The sequence below is a fragment of the Clavelina lepadiformis genome, chromosome 4 (assembly GCF_947623445.1).
Source record: "Clavelina lepadiformis chromosome 4, kaClaLepa1.1, whole genome shotgun sequence".
Taxonomy (NCBI): Eukaryota; Metazoa; Chordata; class Ascidiacea; order Aplousobranchia; family Clavelinidae; genus Clavelina; species Clavelina lepadiformis.
In genome coordinates this window covers 22830289-22843251 of record NC_135243.1, presented here as the reverse complement: position 1 = coordinate 22843251, position 12963 = coordinate 22830289, and the positions used below count along the sequence as shown (strand labels likewise).

Here is a 12963-nt window from a genome sequence, read left to right as displayed (position 1 = left end):
TATCCCGTATATGCTGTATATTTACGTTAAACTGACCACCCATGTTAAAAATTAAACATTACATTTTCTATGTGACCTTTTAACAACCGTTTCAAAGTAATATAAAACTTTTTAAAACCGTTTTGTAGATTTTGTTACAGTAGTTTTGTTTTGTTTATATTTAGTAAAATGCTTATTGTTTAGTAAAATGTTGTGATTTTTATTGCTCAAATGTAAACAAGGCTAACCTCCATGCAATGGTGGGTGGGCAAAACTGTGGATTCCTGTTCGACTGACTAAGAAGACGAAAAAATTATCGAATGTTTGGCAGCTTAATGGTCTTGATGTTTATGCTCGCGTGTAGTTTGCTTACCCAGTTGGATTCCTCGACTTCAAATTATTCCCCATGTAGTTGTGATTCACAACTTGTGAGTTACTGTTTGTTTGCTAAATTACTCCCGTTATGAAGGTTACTGGGTGGCAATCTGCAGTATTTTTTATCAGTTAACAAGAAACTGGTAGCTTTTACACTCCGGGTCACGCCATTGCTTGGAACTGAAACCTCATCAGTAGTTCAGTGTTCAATCGTTCACCGTTACACGTGAAATTTTGTGACTTTTTCTGAATATTCTGCGAATCATGAAATTTTAGCACAACACAAATGTAGGCATGTTCCAGTTTAATAACATTACATACTTGCTAATATTTTTGAAGGGTAGGTGAGTCAAAAATGCGAGGCTTTCATAGTAGCACATGAGCATAGTGACTGGTTTCAAAAAACTATCTGTGTTCGACTTTTGTATTTCTTCTCCTCTAGATTGCTAGTGTGGAAGTAAGCAAGCCCAGTTACTTGCTCAAAACTAATTTTTTGAGTGGTATGTTAAGCAAGTTTTTTTTCGATTAATAAGGAAAGGTGTCATATTGCATCCTATTAACGCTAATATAGAATATTTAACCTGATTGTAATGGAACAATAAAGGACGATAGTTTGATAGTTGATAGTTTGTAATTGTGCTAATTGTGGCGACCTGGTTAAAACAACACCTGTACTACTTCTTGTTTGTAAAACAGATTTTAGACCTGTACAATTTCTACCTGGAATGTGTGATGTAAGTTAATTCGGTTCATTTTATTCAGTAACAGTTCCAAAGAGACTATAGTATGATTATTATTGTGCTCTTGTTTACGTTTTTATTTGCTACGATTTGTTGCTTCTATCACTCGTAGGTTAATCCGATGTACACCGACTAAGGTTGAAATCAACGGCTTTGTAAATAAAAATCTAAACAAGCATTGAATTTGTCAAATGCCAAAACTCTCTGCAAGCAAAATGTAAGCTAATCTAATTAAGTTGCGTAAAAGTCAAAAACAGACGTGTAGCTATTTTCTTAAGCTTACAACATCTAACATGAAAGATACACAAATCTTTCATTAACCCGCTTTGCCGTTACGCATGATCGATCACGTGATATAGCCTTGTCTTAAACAATCTTTAACTGTTTTAGGCCTATCCCAGTCCATAAAGTTAAGAGTTTTAATGCAAAGCGTCGTAAATTAACATGTAGCCTCCTGTAAACCATAAATTAAGCCGAGTTTCAGTTTCTAACAGAATATAACTCAGAACCGCCTACATCACTTTTGCAACAAGAAATAACTTTGAAGAACCAATCACTACATAACGGATAGAGTGCGTAGAACAACTTGGAAAAATATATGAGGTCTGTCCACTTTTGCTTCTATCAGCATACTACAGTCAGTCTTACGCTGGGGTGAACGTCGTCGGATTGTAAAAAAAATGACAAAATGATATAGTTCAAATGTCTTAAACCTGTATTTTTTTTTAGCAAACTTACACGTATTAAGTAATTTGTAAAACAAAACACAATCAGTACAATAAGTTTACACCGTGAGGTGTAGCTTATCTCATATCGTATACATTATAACAAACTATAACGTATGTTTATTGCCATCATAATCAGCAAAGAAATCACAGTGCCACCGAAAAATAAAGCAATAATGTTTATCCAAACTTTTCAATTTAAAGGTGAGTTATATCGGAAAAATATGCGTTTTAACATTTATTTTACCTTTTACTGAACATTTTGCAAGGATTTGCAGAAAATCCGCGCTGAATTCTTAATTAATTTTATTTTAACTAATTTTGTGTTTCTCGTTGTATCGGTTCATAAGTGGTACGTTATTTATTTACCGTTGTAAACAATACGCTCAAACTATTAAAAACGAAATCTGGCCACAAAGCATGTCAGACAAAAATCAGTAAATTAGCAGATTTCGACTAAAATTATAACCCAGGTTTCAATAAAAATTACCGTAACCATAAATATTATGAACTAGAGTCCAGACCAAACGGTAATGCAATACTGTACTTTAATTCAGGGGTGTTCAACCCGCGGCCCGCCGGGAAAAGCCAATCTTGCATTATTTATGTTACAATAAATTTGAATAGTAGTTTTCTTCGGAAATTTGTAATGTTAAGAAATTTATGCGTCTTAATTTTTTATTTCCGTTAGAAAATAACCCCTAATTATGCCATAAAAACAAAATAAAAATTACTTTTTATGCCGGCTACCAGTGAAAAGCTTATGTTAAATAAAGGTGCGGCCCAGTGGTTTTAGCCGGTTAATTTCATCTGGTCCTTCCTGTAATAAAGGTTCCACAATCCTGCTCTAATTTATTGTTAGATGATTTGTCATTGCAGCAGTAATTAGTGCAAACGTGTCAGGGAGTAATATCATAAACCACAGCAAAGACAGAACGAAGCAAAAATCAATATCCGCCAGTGGGGGCCAAAGCACTGCTAGTTTTAATAAATGCGTTTTTGCCAACACAGGCCTGACTCAAATTTTCTCAGCTGCGGTCAAATAATTTGGCAAATAAACAACAAAAGTGACCTCACAAAGGTCAAATCGTCATAGACTAAAGGTTCTGCTCATGACCTGTTGCTGACGTTTTAACTTTGCCTTTATTATCGGAATCCAGACCATCCCGCATACCACTAGCAGCAGTCCTACCGCCAAGCATATTGGTCCCGCCATCCGCATAACACGTAGGGACTTGTCGCAAAAAAATAAGATGGCCATTGTCACGCCGGTAGCGAATATGACGCCACCTACCGACATAAGCGCGATCGCTTTCCGGTAATATTTCCGACGTGCGGCTTCCAGTCTTTCGCTCCCTCTAGCGGCTTTAAGGGCCGCTTCGCGAGCCGAAACAAATGCGTCAGCAGAGCTCGCCACCTTCGCAATTATGTTGTTCCTTCTATGATCCTTTGTTAAACCGTCGTTGGCGGCTGGAACTAATGGCCCAGGTATTCCTTGCTGAGTGTCGGTTGGATCTGATAGTTTTGAAAGTAAAAAACCATCCGCTAGTTGGTGTACTGGAGTACTTACACTTTCCCCGTCGAGGTTTGTTATGAATTTATCTCTCGCAACTGACTGCTTCGGTTGTGCAACAATCTGTGATGTTGCGTGGAGGTGAAGCAACGGTTTGTAATCAGGATGATGAAGATCTTTACGTCCAGTGCCGCTTAGTCCGTTGCTGTTGACAGTTTGACGTCTGACTCGACCGTTTGATTTGGTCGCTCTTTTTTCTCTATTTACATTAGGCTTCGGCAACCTACGCGGCTCTTCCGATTTAGCCTGCAAGTTAAAACAAACATATTTTCAATGAAAATCCTGAATTATTTAAAGCCATGGGGTTCATAGAGCATGGAAAGTCTAGTAGCCTATACTGTACATAACGGCTCGGTAATCATCAAGCCCTATTTACGTCAATACATCTGCCTATGCCAGCACAAGAAAAAAGTCACAAAGCGCTACGCTTCAAACAAACTAAATAACGCGAATTCGTGCAATCATCTTAAAACTTGGTTGATTTTTGTGATTGTCTGATAATATTGTCATAAAGTATAATAATACTTAGTATAAAATCGCTATAAAGACACCTAAATAACTTCCTAAACTCTTCTCGAGCGAGTTTGAATTATTGATACGTCTCCGAGACAACGTCCAAGATAGAAAAACCTCCTTAATTCTAAGATAGTTTTAGTCTTTAGCGCTTTTCCCTTCCGTGCGGACGCGTGCTCCGCCAGGCTCTGTCCGATAACAGCCTATTCTTCCGGAAAGGAGGCCCGTTAATGAGGTAAGAATGATGACTTCTTTTTTCTGTTCTCGCGCAGAAGACAAATTGATCCTTGTCGTGTGATTCTTTAAGCTTAATGGGCATTGTGACACACCTTACATCACACAGGGATTACCTGAATTAACACCACGGCGAATTAAATACTAATGACTCCGAAAAGCTCCTCCTTTTGGCACATTATGGGATATGTAGGCCTTAGTGCTCACATCTAATTGAAGTTGGGTATGACGTAACAATGTCACTCTGAGGATGATGGCAGAAGCAAAAGTTGGGGAAATGTTTTCTTTAAAATGTTTTATGTGAAGATTTAATTTTTATGGTTGATGTTGTTTCGCATGTTGTTACTGTAATATAAATAATAAAGAAATGGCTAAAATGGAATCTTTTTGCTGTAGCTTTTCTATCGTCTATACTGCGCTTAGAGTCATGTTACACAAAAGATTATGCCGCTTTCCACAACTTTCAATTATGCCAGTTACATGCTCAGCTGTTTCAAACAAAAAGCATTTGAGAAACCAGCGGCCTTTTCGCTAAGTGTGGGCCCGGTGTCCGTAGCACTTTTAAATTCCACGAAAAAGCTTTTTTCAGCATTTAAAATGTATCTTTATTTGCGAAACTATGAATTATTTACGTCATGTCGGGTCAACAATGGCCCAATAGGAGAAAGGACATCTGATGAATCGGAAAAAAATTCTATTTTAGCCTATCTCTACATTATTCATATATTTTCTTCTATGACGAAACATCGGTGTTTTGACAAAGAGTCGCAGAAAAATCAAAGGAGTAGTTTGTGAAACAGGTTGGTTGGTTTAGAAACTTTGGAATTTTTTGGTTAAACTTGCGGTTTCATCTCGCTTTTAATAACTAATAGTTTGTCAGTAATTAGACGAACGCGTTGCTGGGTACAGAAATAATTTGCAGCGAAAACGCAAATATTTGTGCCAATTTCGGAAAAACAATCACGCATGTTCTGTGTAATTAACTTTGTTTTAATGTGTTTATTAACGATGATTGATTGTTGAAACAAAAAAGTTTTCAATCATTGACAGCAACTAAAAAGATTTCCAATCGAATAAAATTTGAGAATTTCAGTGAATAACATTTTTCCTCACAACTAGCACTCGATAATTAGGTTTATTGGGTTAGCGTGGTAATCAAAAATCAATGCGCAAGCGGTCCACCCATTTGTCGAGCTCGAAAAAAAAATTGGAATGAAAAAGTAATTATTGGACAAAAAGGCAAAGTCATTTTAAGATCACGTGACAATTCCTTAACCTCTTCTATACACAAGGCAGTGACGTTCAAGCAATCTTTGCGCGCATGGCAACCAAAGAAAATTTTAATCGCATTACAAAAAGATATTATGCATGCGTTCACATTTCGTGTGGAGTTAAAGCAACATTGTCATAACAAAAACCACGTCACCAGCGCAGCAACTTATCGTTCGATTGTAAAATTTTAATATGATTTCCATTGAGTTTTTCAGTTACTTGCGAACGGTCGTTATCATGTCAATTGCCATGCTGTTGTGGAAGCTATGGCAGTTCCTTGACATCTATTGAAAGATAATGTCGAAAATAATGTGGTTTTGCACATCCTGTTGCTACATTGCTCGCATATTGTGGAAATAAGGTATAAATAAACATTAGCCTTGAGATTACAGGTAACTAATTTGACCCGGTCAATTTCTACTCGCTCCAGGACGATTATACGTATTTTCACACCGTTGTGATCTTTATCCACCGACTAGATATCTTGTAATTCTGTTTAATTAATATAGACGAAATTTGCCAGGATTAATTGTCGCCTGATATAACATTAATACGAGTATGATAGACTTCGTGAAAAAAGATTTTACATCTAAGATAAGCAACGAATTCGTTGAGCCAAGCTCAAAATCTGGTTGAAGACTAGATGCTTAAGTCGACATACTGCACAAACTTTTGCAACAATTCAAAACTGTAGAGATAAAATCTAATCAGTTGTCCATAAATCAAAAAATGACAATACATTGACTTATATACTTCGGCTCATTTAGAGACCACAGCTCGACCAACGCTGATCCCAACACAACAGCGTCGACGCTATATGAAGAATTGCGAGGGCAATCTTTGCAATTTTTCAATTTTGTGCTCAAAGAAAGAGATAGCAAGTGCAAAGCGATGGCGTAGCGTGCACAGCCACTAAATTACAACAGCATAGTTATAAAGCCTCACCACAAGGACGTCAAAATTACTAAATGGCTCTAACCTCCATTGACACCACAAACCCGTGTTCGAAGGATACCTACAAGTCGCAGCTACAATGAGGCGATTGAGGCACTTGCATCCTTAAAGTTTCTGGAATTTTAGTCCAAAACAGTTTAGTGCTATACTACTTTTAACAACATGCTTGATAGGGGACGTACTCGATATATTTGGTTCGGTAAGAATTTTACGCTGGAGCGGCCTTGGCTGCTATAATAATCAAATTGTATCAAAGCCTCGTAAAATGTTCTGTTCAAAACCCTTCTAACAAAAACGTAATCGATGAACACTATCAAATGCTATATATAAGATATATGTGGCTAATCATTTATTTTGTATTAACTGACTTACGTATGAAAACAAACAAGTTACAATTATCCGGTTCAAGACCTTTTGCGCTTTGCAACTTACTGTACATTAGTTGAGCGAAAGCCAAAACCCAACACGAAAATGATAAGTTAATGACCAATTTATGGCCCATAACTAACAATATAACTGAACTATGTAATCTGCTAGTAGCAGTCACTTACAAAAACTATTCCTTGTCTTAATGTAAGAAAACTAACTTTAATTTTAAGCGCATGTTTTAAGCAAAGGGTTTATCTGCAAAACATTCACAGAAGCTTATCACAGTAGCCTTAGGGCTGATACGCCGTGGTACTTTTAAGAATATTTTGACACTTTCCTAGACTACCTGCGAGGGTTTTAATAATTAATGATAAGTCTGAAATTCCTCGAAGTAGTCGTAAAATAAACACTATAGAACTAAACGCTGCAAAAAAGATTGCAAAAATAAAAAATTTTGAGAAAGATTCTGTTGACGTCGTCGAATCACGGAATAAAAGCAAACTTAAAACAATTCTTTCCTCTCTGCTCGTTTCATGACAAACGAAATCACAATTAAGACTTTTACGCTTTTCTGTGGATAACCTTTGATGTAAATGCATTGCCAAAACAAGACCACATTACCATTACCAAATACATTACCAAAACTAGACCACGCTGTTACAAATAAATTAGAAATAAACGGCTGGATTTGGAGAAGAAACAGGTAAACTGCCACGCTACAAACGTTTCAAATAACATTGAATGGCAAAAATTGCTTCGAGGGTAATAGATTTTTTCCGGTAAACTGAAGGAAGCTTAAAATCGTTTCCATGAATTATGAATAAATACCCGCACCGGTGATGGCAATTGTCTTTATAAGCGTCAGTGTCAGTCGTAAACTATGGTGAAATGTTATGACATTTTCCTTGAATTGGTTTATTTTAGCTCAATAATAACGTTTTAAGGTAAAATGGAAATCAAATCGTTTGACGAAAAAGTTTTGATAGCACGAACGTCTTTTCTTTCATTATCTCAATCTGCATTAAAAAAAATCTTTACAAGATTAATTCAATTTTAAACAAACAAAACATTCCAGCCTAATGACGTCACGCGGAATATGCTATTACGTCATTATTTGAATATATAAGAAGCAGAATCAGGTTGTTTTTACGTCATAAAGAAAAGCAAAGTAATTCCCTTAATTCTGTTTTTCCTTTGTGCAAACTTTACCTACATTGTCTCCGTTTTTGTAGCTTATACTGACTTCAGACTTTTACGTCAAGTCATTAATTAGGTTCTGCAGACAAGCTTAAGACTTCAAAAGCTTTCAAAGCAACTGATGTTTTCTTGGTCCAACAGAGTTAGTTGAGACGCTGATGTTGTGTAACTGGTCTGTAGATGATAACTGATATACACACCATCATAGACGTATGGAAAGGAGGTTTAAATAAGCCTCATATGTTTGGGTCCTATGGATTCGATCATTTATACAGTGCTGATCGATCACAAGGTGATTCATAGATGTCTTTAGGAACTCGCAGAAAAATGCCAAACCAAATTTTAATTTTTTTTTGGAACGTTTAGCGTAATGAGGTGATATCACGCGATAGCAAAGTAAGGTAAAAATTGAATAAAAATATTTTAAAAATTGTACATTCATGGTTTTCAAACCTATTGGAAGTTCTGATATCACGACAGACTATTTCTATACGGTGGAATAAGACCTACACGAAGAGCAAATTAGCCGTGCGCTCTCCTAACTTTATTTAATGAGAGTAAATACGCTGATGGCGGCATAAAACAAACTCAATTTTAGGCAAAATTCTGAGGATCGCAAACTGACGCACAATTTTGGATCCATCTTTGCGAACTGGTGTGTCCACATGCTGTGACTATTTATTGGCAACAATATTTGCTAAACTTATATAATGTCTATGCAACTGCGCTATATAGTAAAGCAGGGACTACTCTTAATACGAAAATGTAGATAATCTAACTCTAGTTAAATTATAACTGCATTCGGTATTTAGTAAAGCTGCATTAGTTACGTTACAACTGCATTCGGTATATACAGTAGCCTATAGTTCTATTAGTTACATAATAGCTGCATTGGGTATCTAGCATCGATGCATTAGTTACGTTAACTACATTACTTTTGTTACTGTGGCTACATTTTGGTAGTTATCGCGTCCCTCCGGAAGTCATTGTCAGACGTTGCTCTGCCAAATCTAACAAACCATATCACCTACGTGGTATATGTGTCACTTCATCAGCTGTGAGTGACACATCCTGTGTTACTGCGATACTGCATACATGGCTAACCAAAAAAAACAGTTGCTTTTTTGTAAAATCACTCATTTATAGGCCATGTGAGAGAAACAACATCTATCTCACTGATAGCGAGTTAATGACTTTGTGTTTTATTAATGTCTTTTTAGATTCTAATCTGAATGACACAGTTTGTTATCATTCGCTAATTATCTTTTCTCGCCTTGTAAGAGTTCACGTCAGTTATCCCTTAGTGAAACAATTTAATGTGGTTTCGTATTAAGCAGAACTGCGGAAAATTTAATGGCAAAACCCAACACTTTGGAAAAGCGACATAAATATTTGATTATAATTTGGTTTAATTTAACGGCATAAATTTCAAAATCGTTAAAATTGCACACATTTTCGAAGCGAAGTGCATTTAAATACATGTGGAAAACCAAATCGAATTGCAATTTAAAAATTGTTGATTTACACGCTTTCTGTAGACCCTAAAACGTGCTTTTTAACAACATTTTCAGGCAAAGTCATTGATATTTTTGTAAAAATAATTTTCTTTATGCTATGAGTTATAAACCCATTTTCTTTTTGACCCCCTCTCCCTCCCCCGTATCTTACTTACCCATACGCTGGGACTTCATTAGCCCATTAACATTACTTAACACCTCTTTGAATCTGGTAATTCCAGAAAACTTCGGTTTCAATTCAATGAAAAATGCCGCAGATATTTTTAGAAACAACGGATGGCCACTACGCGCTGGATGTTCCATAAATGGTGAGTCACTCAATCAATAAACGATGATCGATACCGATTTTGCTTGAAAAATGATCTGCATAACCTAACAGAACACGTTTTGAAATATTTTGTGTTAAACATCGCACCGAAGTAAATCCAACATGTTGCAACGATAAATTTTTACTTAGACTTTCTCAAAGTTAATTTCGTCGAAGGGTTTAGAAACCGCTGGAACTTTTGTTAACGCAAAATAGTTCGTTTGTTTTTACCCTCAAATGTCAAAGTGAAAATTAAGAGTGAAAACTTAAAAGTGAATAAAAACTGATTTCGATTTTAACTAGAGCTTACTGCCTAGTGCGTATATAAGGTTCATTAATATTTAAATGCACTTAATACAAGCCTGCCAATAGTAATAATATGTGATTGGTAATAGTAAATACATTTCATTTATTTTCCTCTTTTTTATTATTTATTTATTTTATTATATTTGATATATTTATTTATTTTTATTTATTTTTCTTCAATATTTTTCAGAGAGAAACTAATGAGCCGTTCTAGGAATCGGATAAGGACTAAAAAAGTTAATTTCCACGAAACAACTAAATATTTAACGATAATAGTTGACCTTTCACCCTCAATCACACAGTACAATGCAGGCCCAAGCCTAAAATATTCAAGACACTTTTATCTTTTGCGCTAAGCACTTAAGAACGTTTATCCACTGATCGTGGAAAGTTTAACAGGACTTAAACTCGGCGATGATTCCTCATCACTCGAGCCCCAGTTACTAGAGTTATCAGTGTGGATTTTACGATGCAAACAACTTTTGTGATAATGCCCGAATTTGAAAGTGTTTACCAGGACCGTTAAAAAAGAGCAAGCGTCGTCATTGCTTTTCCCAAGTTCATTGCAAAAGAGGCTTAGCTCAGGCAAACTTCGAACTAGTTGATTCAACGCATTTTCTAGAACTTCTTTTTCTGAAAAAGGTACTTTCTAGAACTACTACAGTAAGCCGAATTTAGCTTATTGACATCATCTAGCGACAGGATAAAACCAGCTATATCAAAATGACTCTAAATTATCTTTTGTGTTGGATATCATCCGTGGTTACTAAACACTAATTGGCTTACTTGTTATTATAAACAACTCACCTACCTCCGCATATAATTAGATTACTTCATTAGATCACGATAGAGTTTGAGTAATTTACAAGAATAAACAAACAAATCACTATAGCCACTAAAAACGTTACTAGCGTGTTGTATTCAAGTGTTTTGCCCGAAGATATATCGGCTATACTAAAATCAACTAAGAATAGTTTAAATATCATTCAAGTTTAAACCAAAAAAGCTCTATCCACAACAAAGATAGAGTTTCCAGTTAATTCCCGTTCAAACCGGTCCAACCCTTACATGGTGGCTGTGTGTGCAAACGCTACTTCCGAAAGACTAACTTTAATATTATTTCAGTAATAAAAAGGTGAACGGTGATAACGTTCTTAGTATCAATAATTTACGCGTTAAAACGCCCTCCTGGTATTAAAAGAGTAAAGTCTCGCTATAACGCGCTGCTATCCAAGCTAATACACACAGCTGGTGTCGTTAACAAATAGGTTGCAGAATGTTGATGAAAGAAATTATGTTTCTGGATGTTATTTTCATAGTAGTACAATTTGCTGGTGGTACATGTGTTATTTATACCAACATAATACTGAAATACAGACAACAACAATACACAGTTACTATAATTATACTTAAAGTAAACATGCGGGTATTTACCGTATTTTTAGCATGGTATTTCCCTGGGAATTACGTGCTATCTTAAGCATATATTCAACCAAAAAGAAAATAAAAATTCACACCTAAAAGCTAGCCATGTTGTTCCAACAGGCTTTCTAATCATTTCAGCACATTCAGTTTCATAAATTCTACTATATGACACCAGGTGACGAAAAAATACAATATAGTGACATCACAACACCAAAACAATTAATTTTACCGACCTTTAGTTTTCTGCTTGCTGCGACCCCGGCTCTCATTTTTCTCGCTAGTGGTGATTCCCCTTCCCACCAATTCTTCCCTTGGTGATCCGCAATAAAAATGCAATCGGCAGATTCAGCATTCAAAGGTGTAAAGACGAAATTTCATTTCTAGAATTAGTCTTATTTAGCTATAAATCCTATATCTATATCGACTATAACGACTGCACAGACCATTTACGAAGACAAACTTTTAATAAAACTCTGAAAGATTAAATTCAGCTTTGATATTTCTAAATATATTTCCTTGAAGGAATGTTGCAATGACCCGTGTCGGATCCGAGTCACGTAGTTCAAAGACTCGACTTGGCTCAAATCAGGTCTCGTCGATTAGGATTCAGCTTTAAGATAAAATAATTTGGTTATTTTATTTCCAAACATATTAAATGTGATTTAAAACAGAAGTTTTTGTCCATTACGAACGCTTATATGAAGCAGAAGTAATTTGTAAAAATTTCAAAAATATTTTGTTGACAGAAAACGGTATTTTTGCTCTATGTATGACTTGGTTTTAAATATCAAATGAATAGCTTGACTCGAGTTTTATTTGCCCAATGACTTGACTTGACTCCAGTGTGACGACTTAGTTGCGACTCTGCTAGCCACTCAGCCTCGTATTACACGAACTGTTCAACATAAACTTTGCCTGAAAATACTGAGAATCTAAGTTGACAGAATCAAGCAATTTGTGTTATGTAGGCCTATGTCTTGTTTGACTGCTAACTGAACAAGAACTATTGCCTACACCGCCTGGAAAGGTTGAATCTACATGGGCTGTTACAGACTATACATCAGACACGCGTGGAATACTTTGGACGCTGACACCTGTCCATCAGTGGTCAATATCGGTCATTTCAACCAACGGACTATTAAACCCACATATGTTAGTTGGGTGGTTCAGGGTTGCACCGTCCGTGGGTTGAATCGGCCTGGAACCGTCAGCCTCAATACGAAGTGAAACATTGTGGTTTTTCGCTGGATAAAGCGATGTCCGTTTGCGAAGATGTTCTTCAAAGTCCAAAACGGCCACTTTGCATTGTCGATTAATTTGCTAATAAATTATTAATTGGTCTTTGAGTGACAAATTAAACTTCATCTCGAACCCCATCAAAGGCAATTGCCGGGTTGGGACCGCTACGTCACAAGCCCTTTTTATTTCACGCTACTTGCAGTTTTCAAATCTAAATCGACTTGTGATGTAATTAGAA

At 36.0% G+C, this 12963-nt stretch overlaps 1 protein-coding gene across 1 annotated transcript; it reads right to left on the bottom strand.

The window, feature by feature from the left end:
• Positions 1-2651: 2651 nt before the first annotated feature.
• LOC143452005 (uncharacterized) lies at positions 2652-11952 on the bottom strand. The gene is made up of 2 exons (XM_076952810.1): positions 11720-11952; positions 2652-3638 (listed from the first exon to the last, which is right to left on the bottom strand). Exons 1-2 carry the CDS (start codon positions 11753-11755, stop codon positions 2910-2912), a joined length of 765 nt encoding a protein of 254 aa, XP_076808925.1. The 5' UTR covers positions 11756-11952; the 3' UTR covers positions 2652-2909.
• Positions 11953-12963: the final 1011 nt, after the last annotated feature.

Excerpts from the sequence above, each read along its gene's own strand:
- LOC143452005 (XM_076952810.1), bottom strand. The coding sequence starts at position 11,755 with ATGAGAGCCGGGGTCGCAGCAAGCAGAAAACTAAAG. Across the intron at positions 3,639-11,719 it reads CAGCAAGCAGAAAACTAAAG|GCTAAATCGGAAGAGCCGCG; the intron begins GTCGGTAAAATT and ends TTTAACTTGCAG.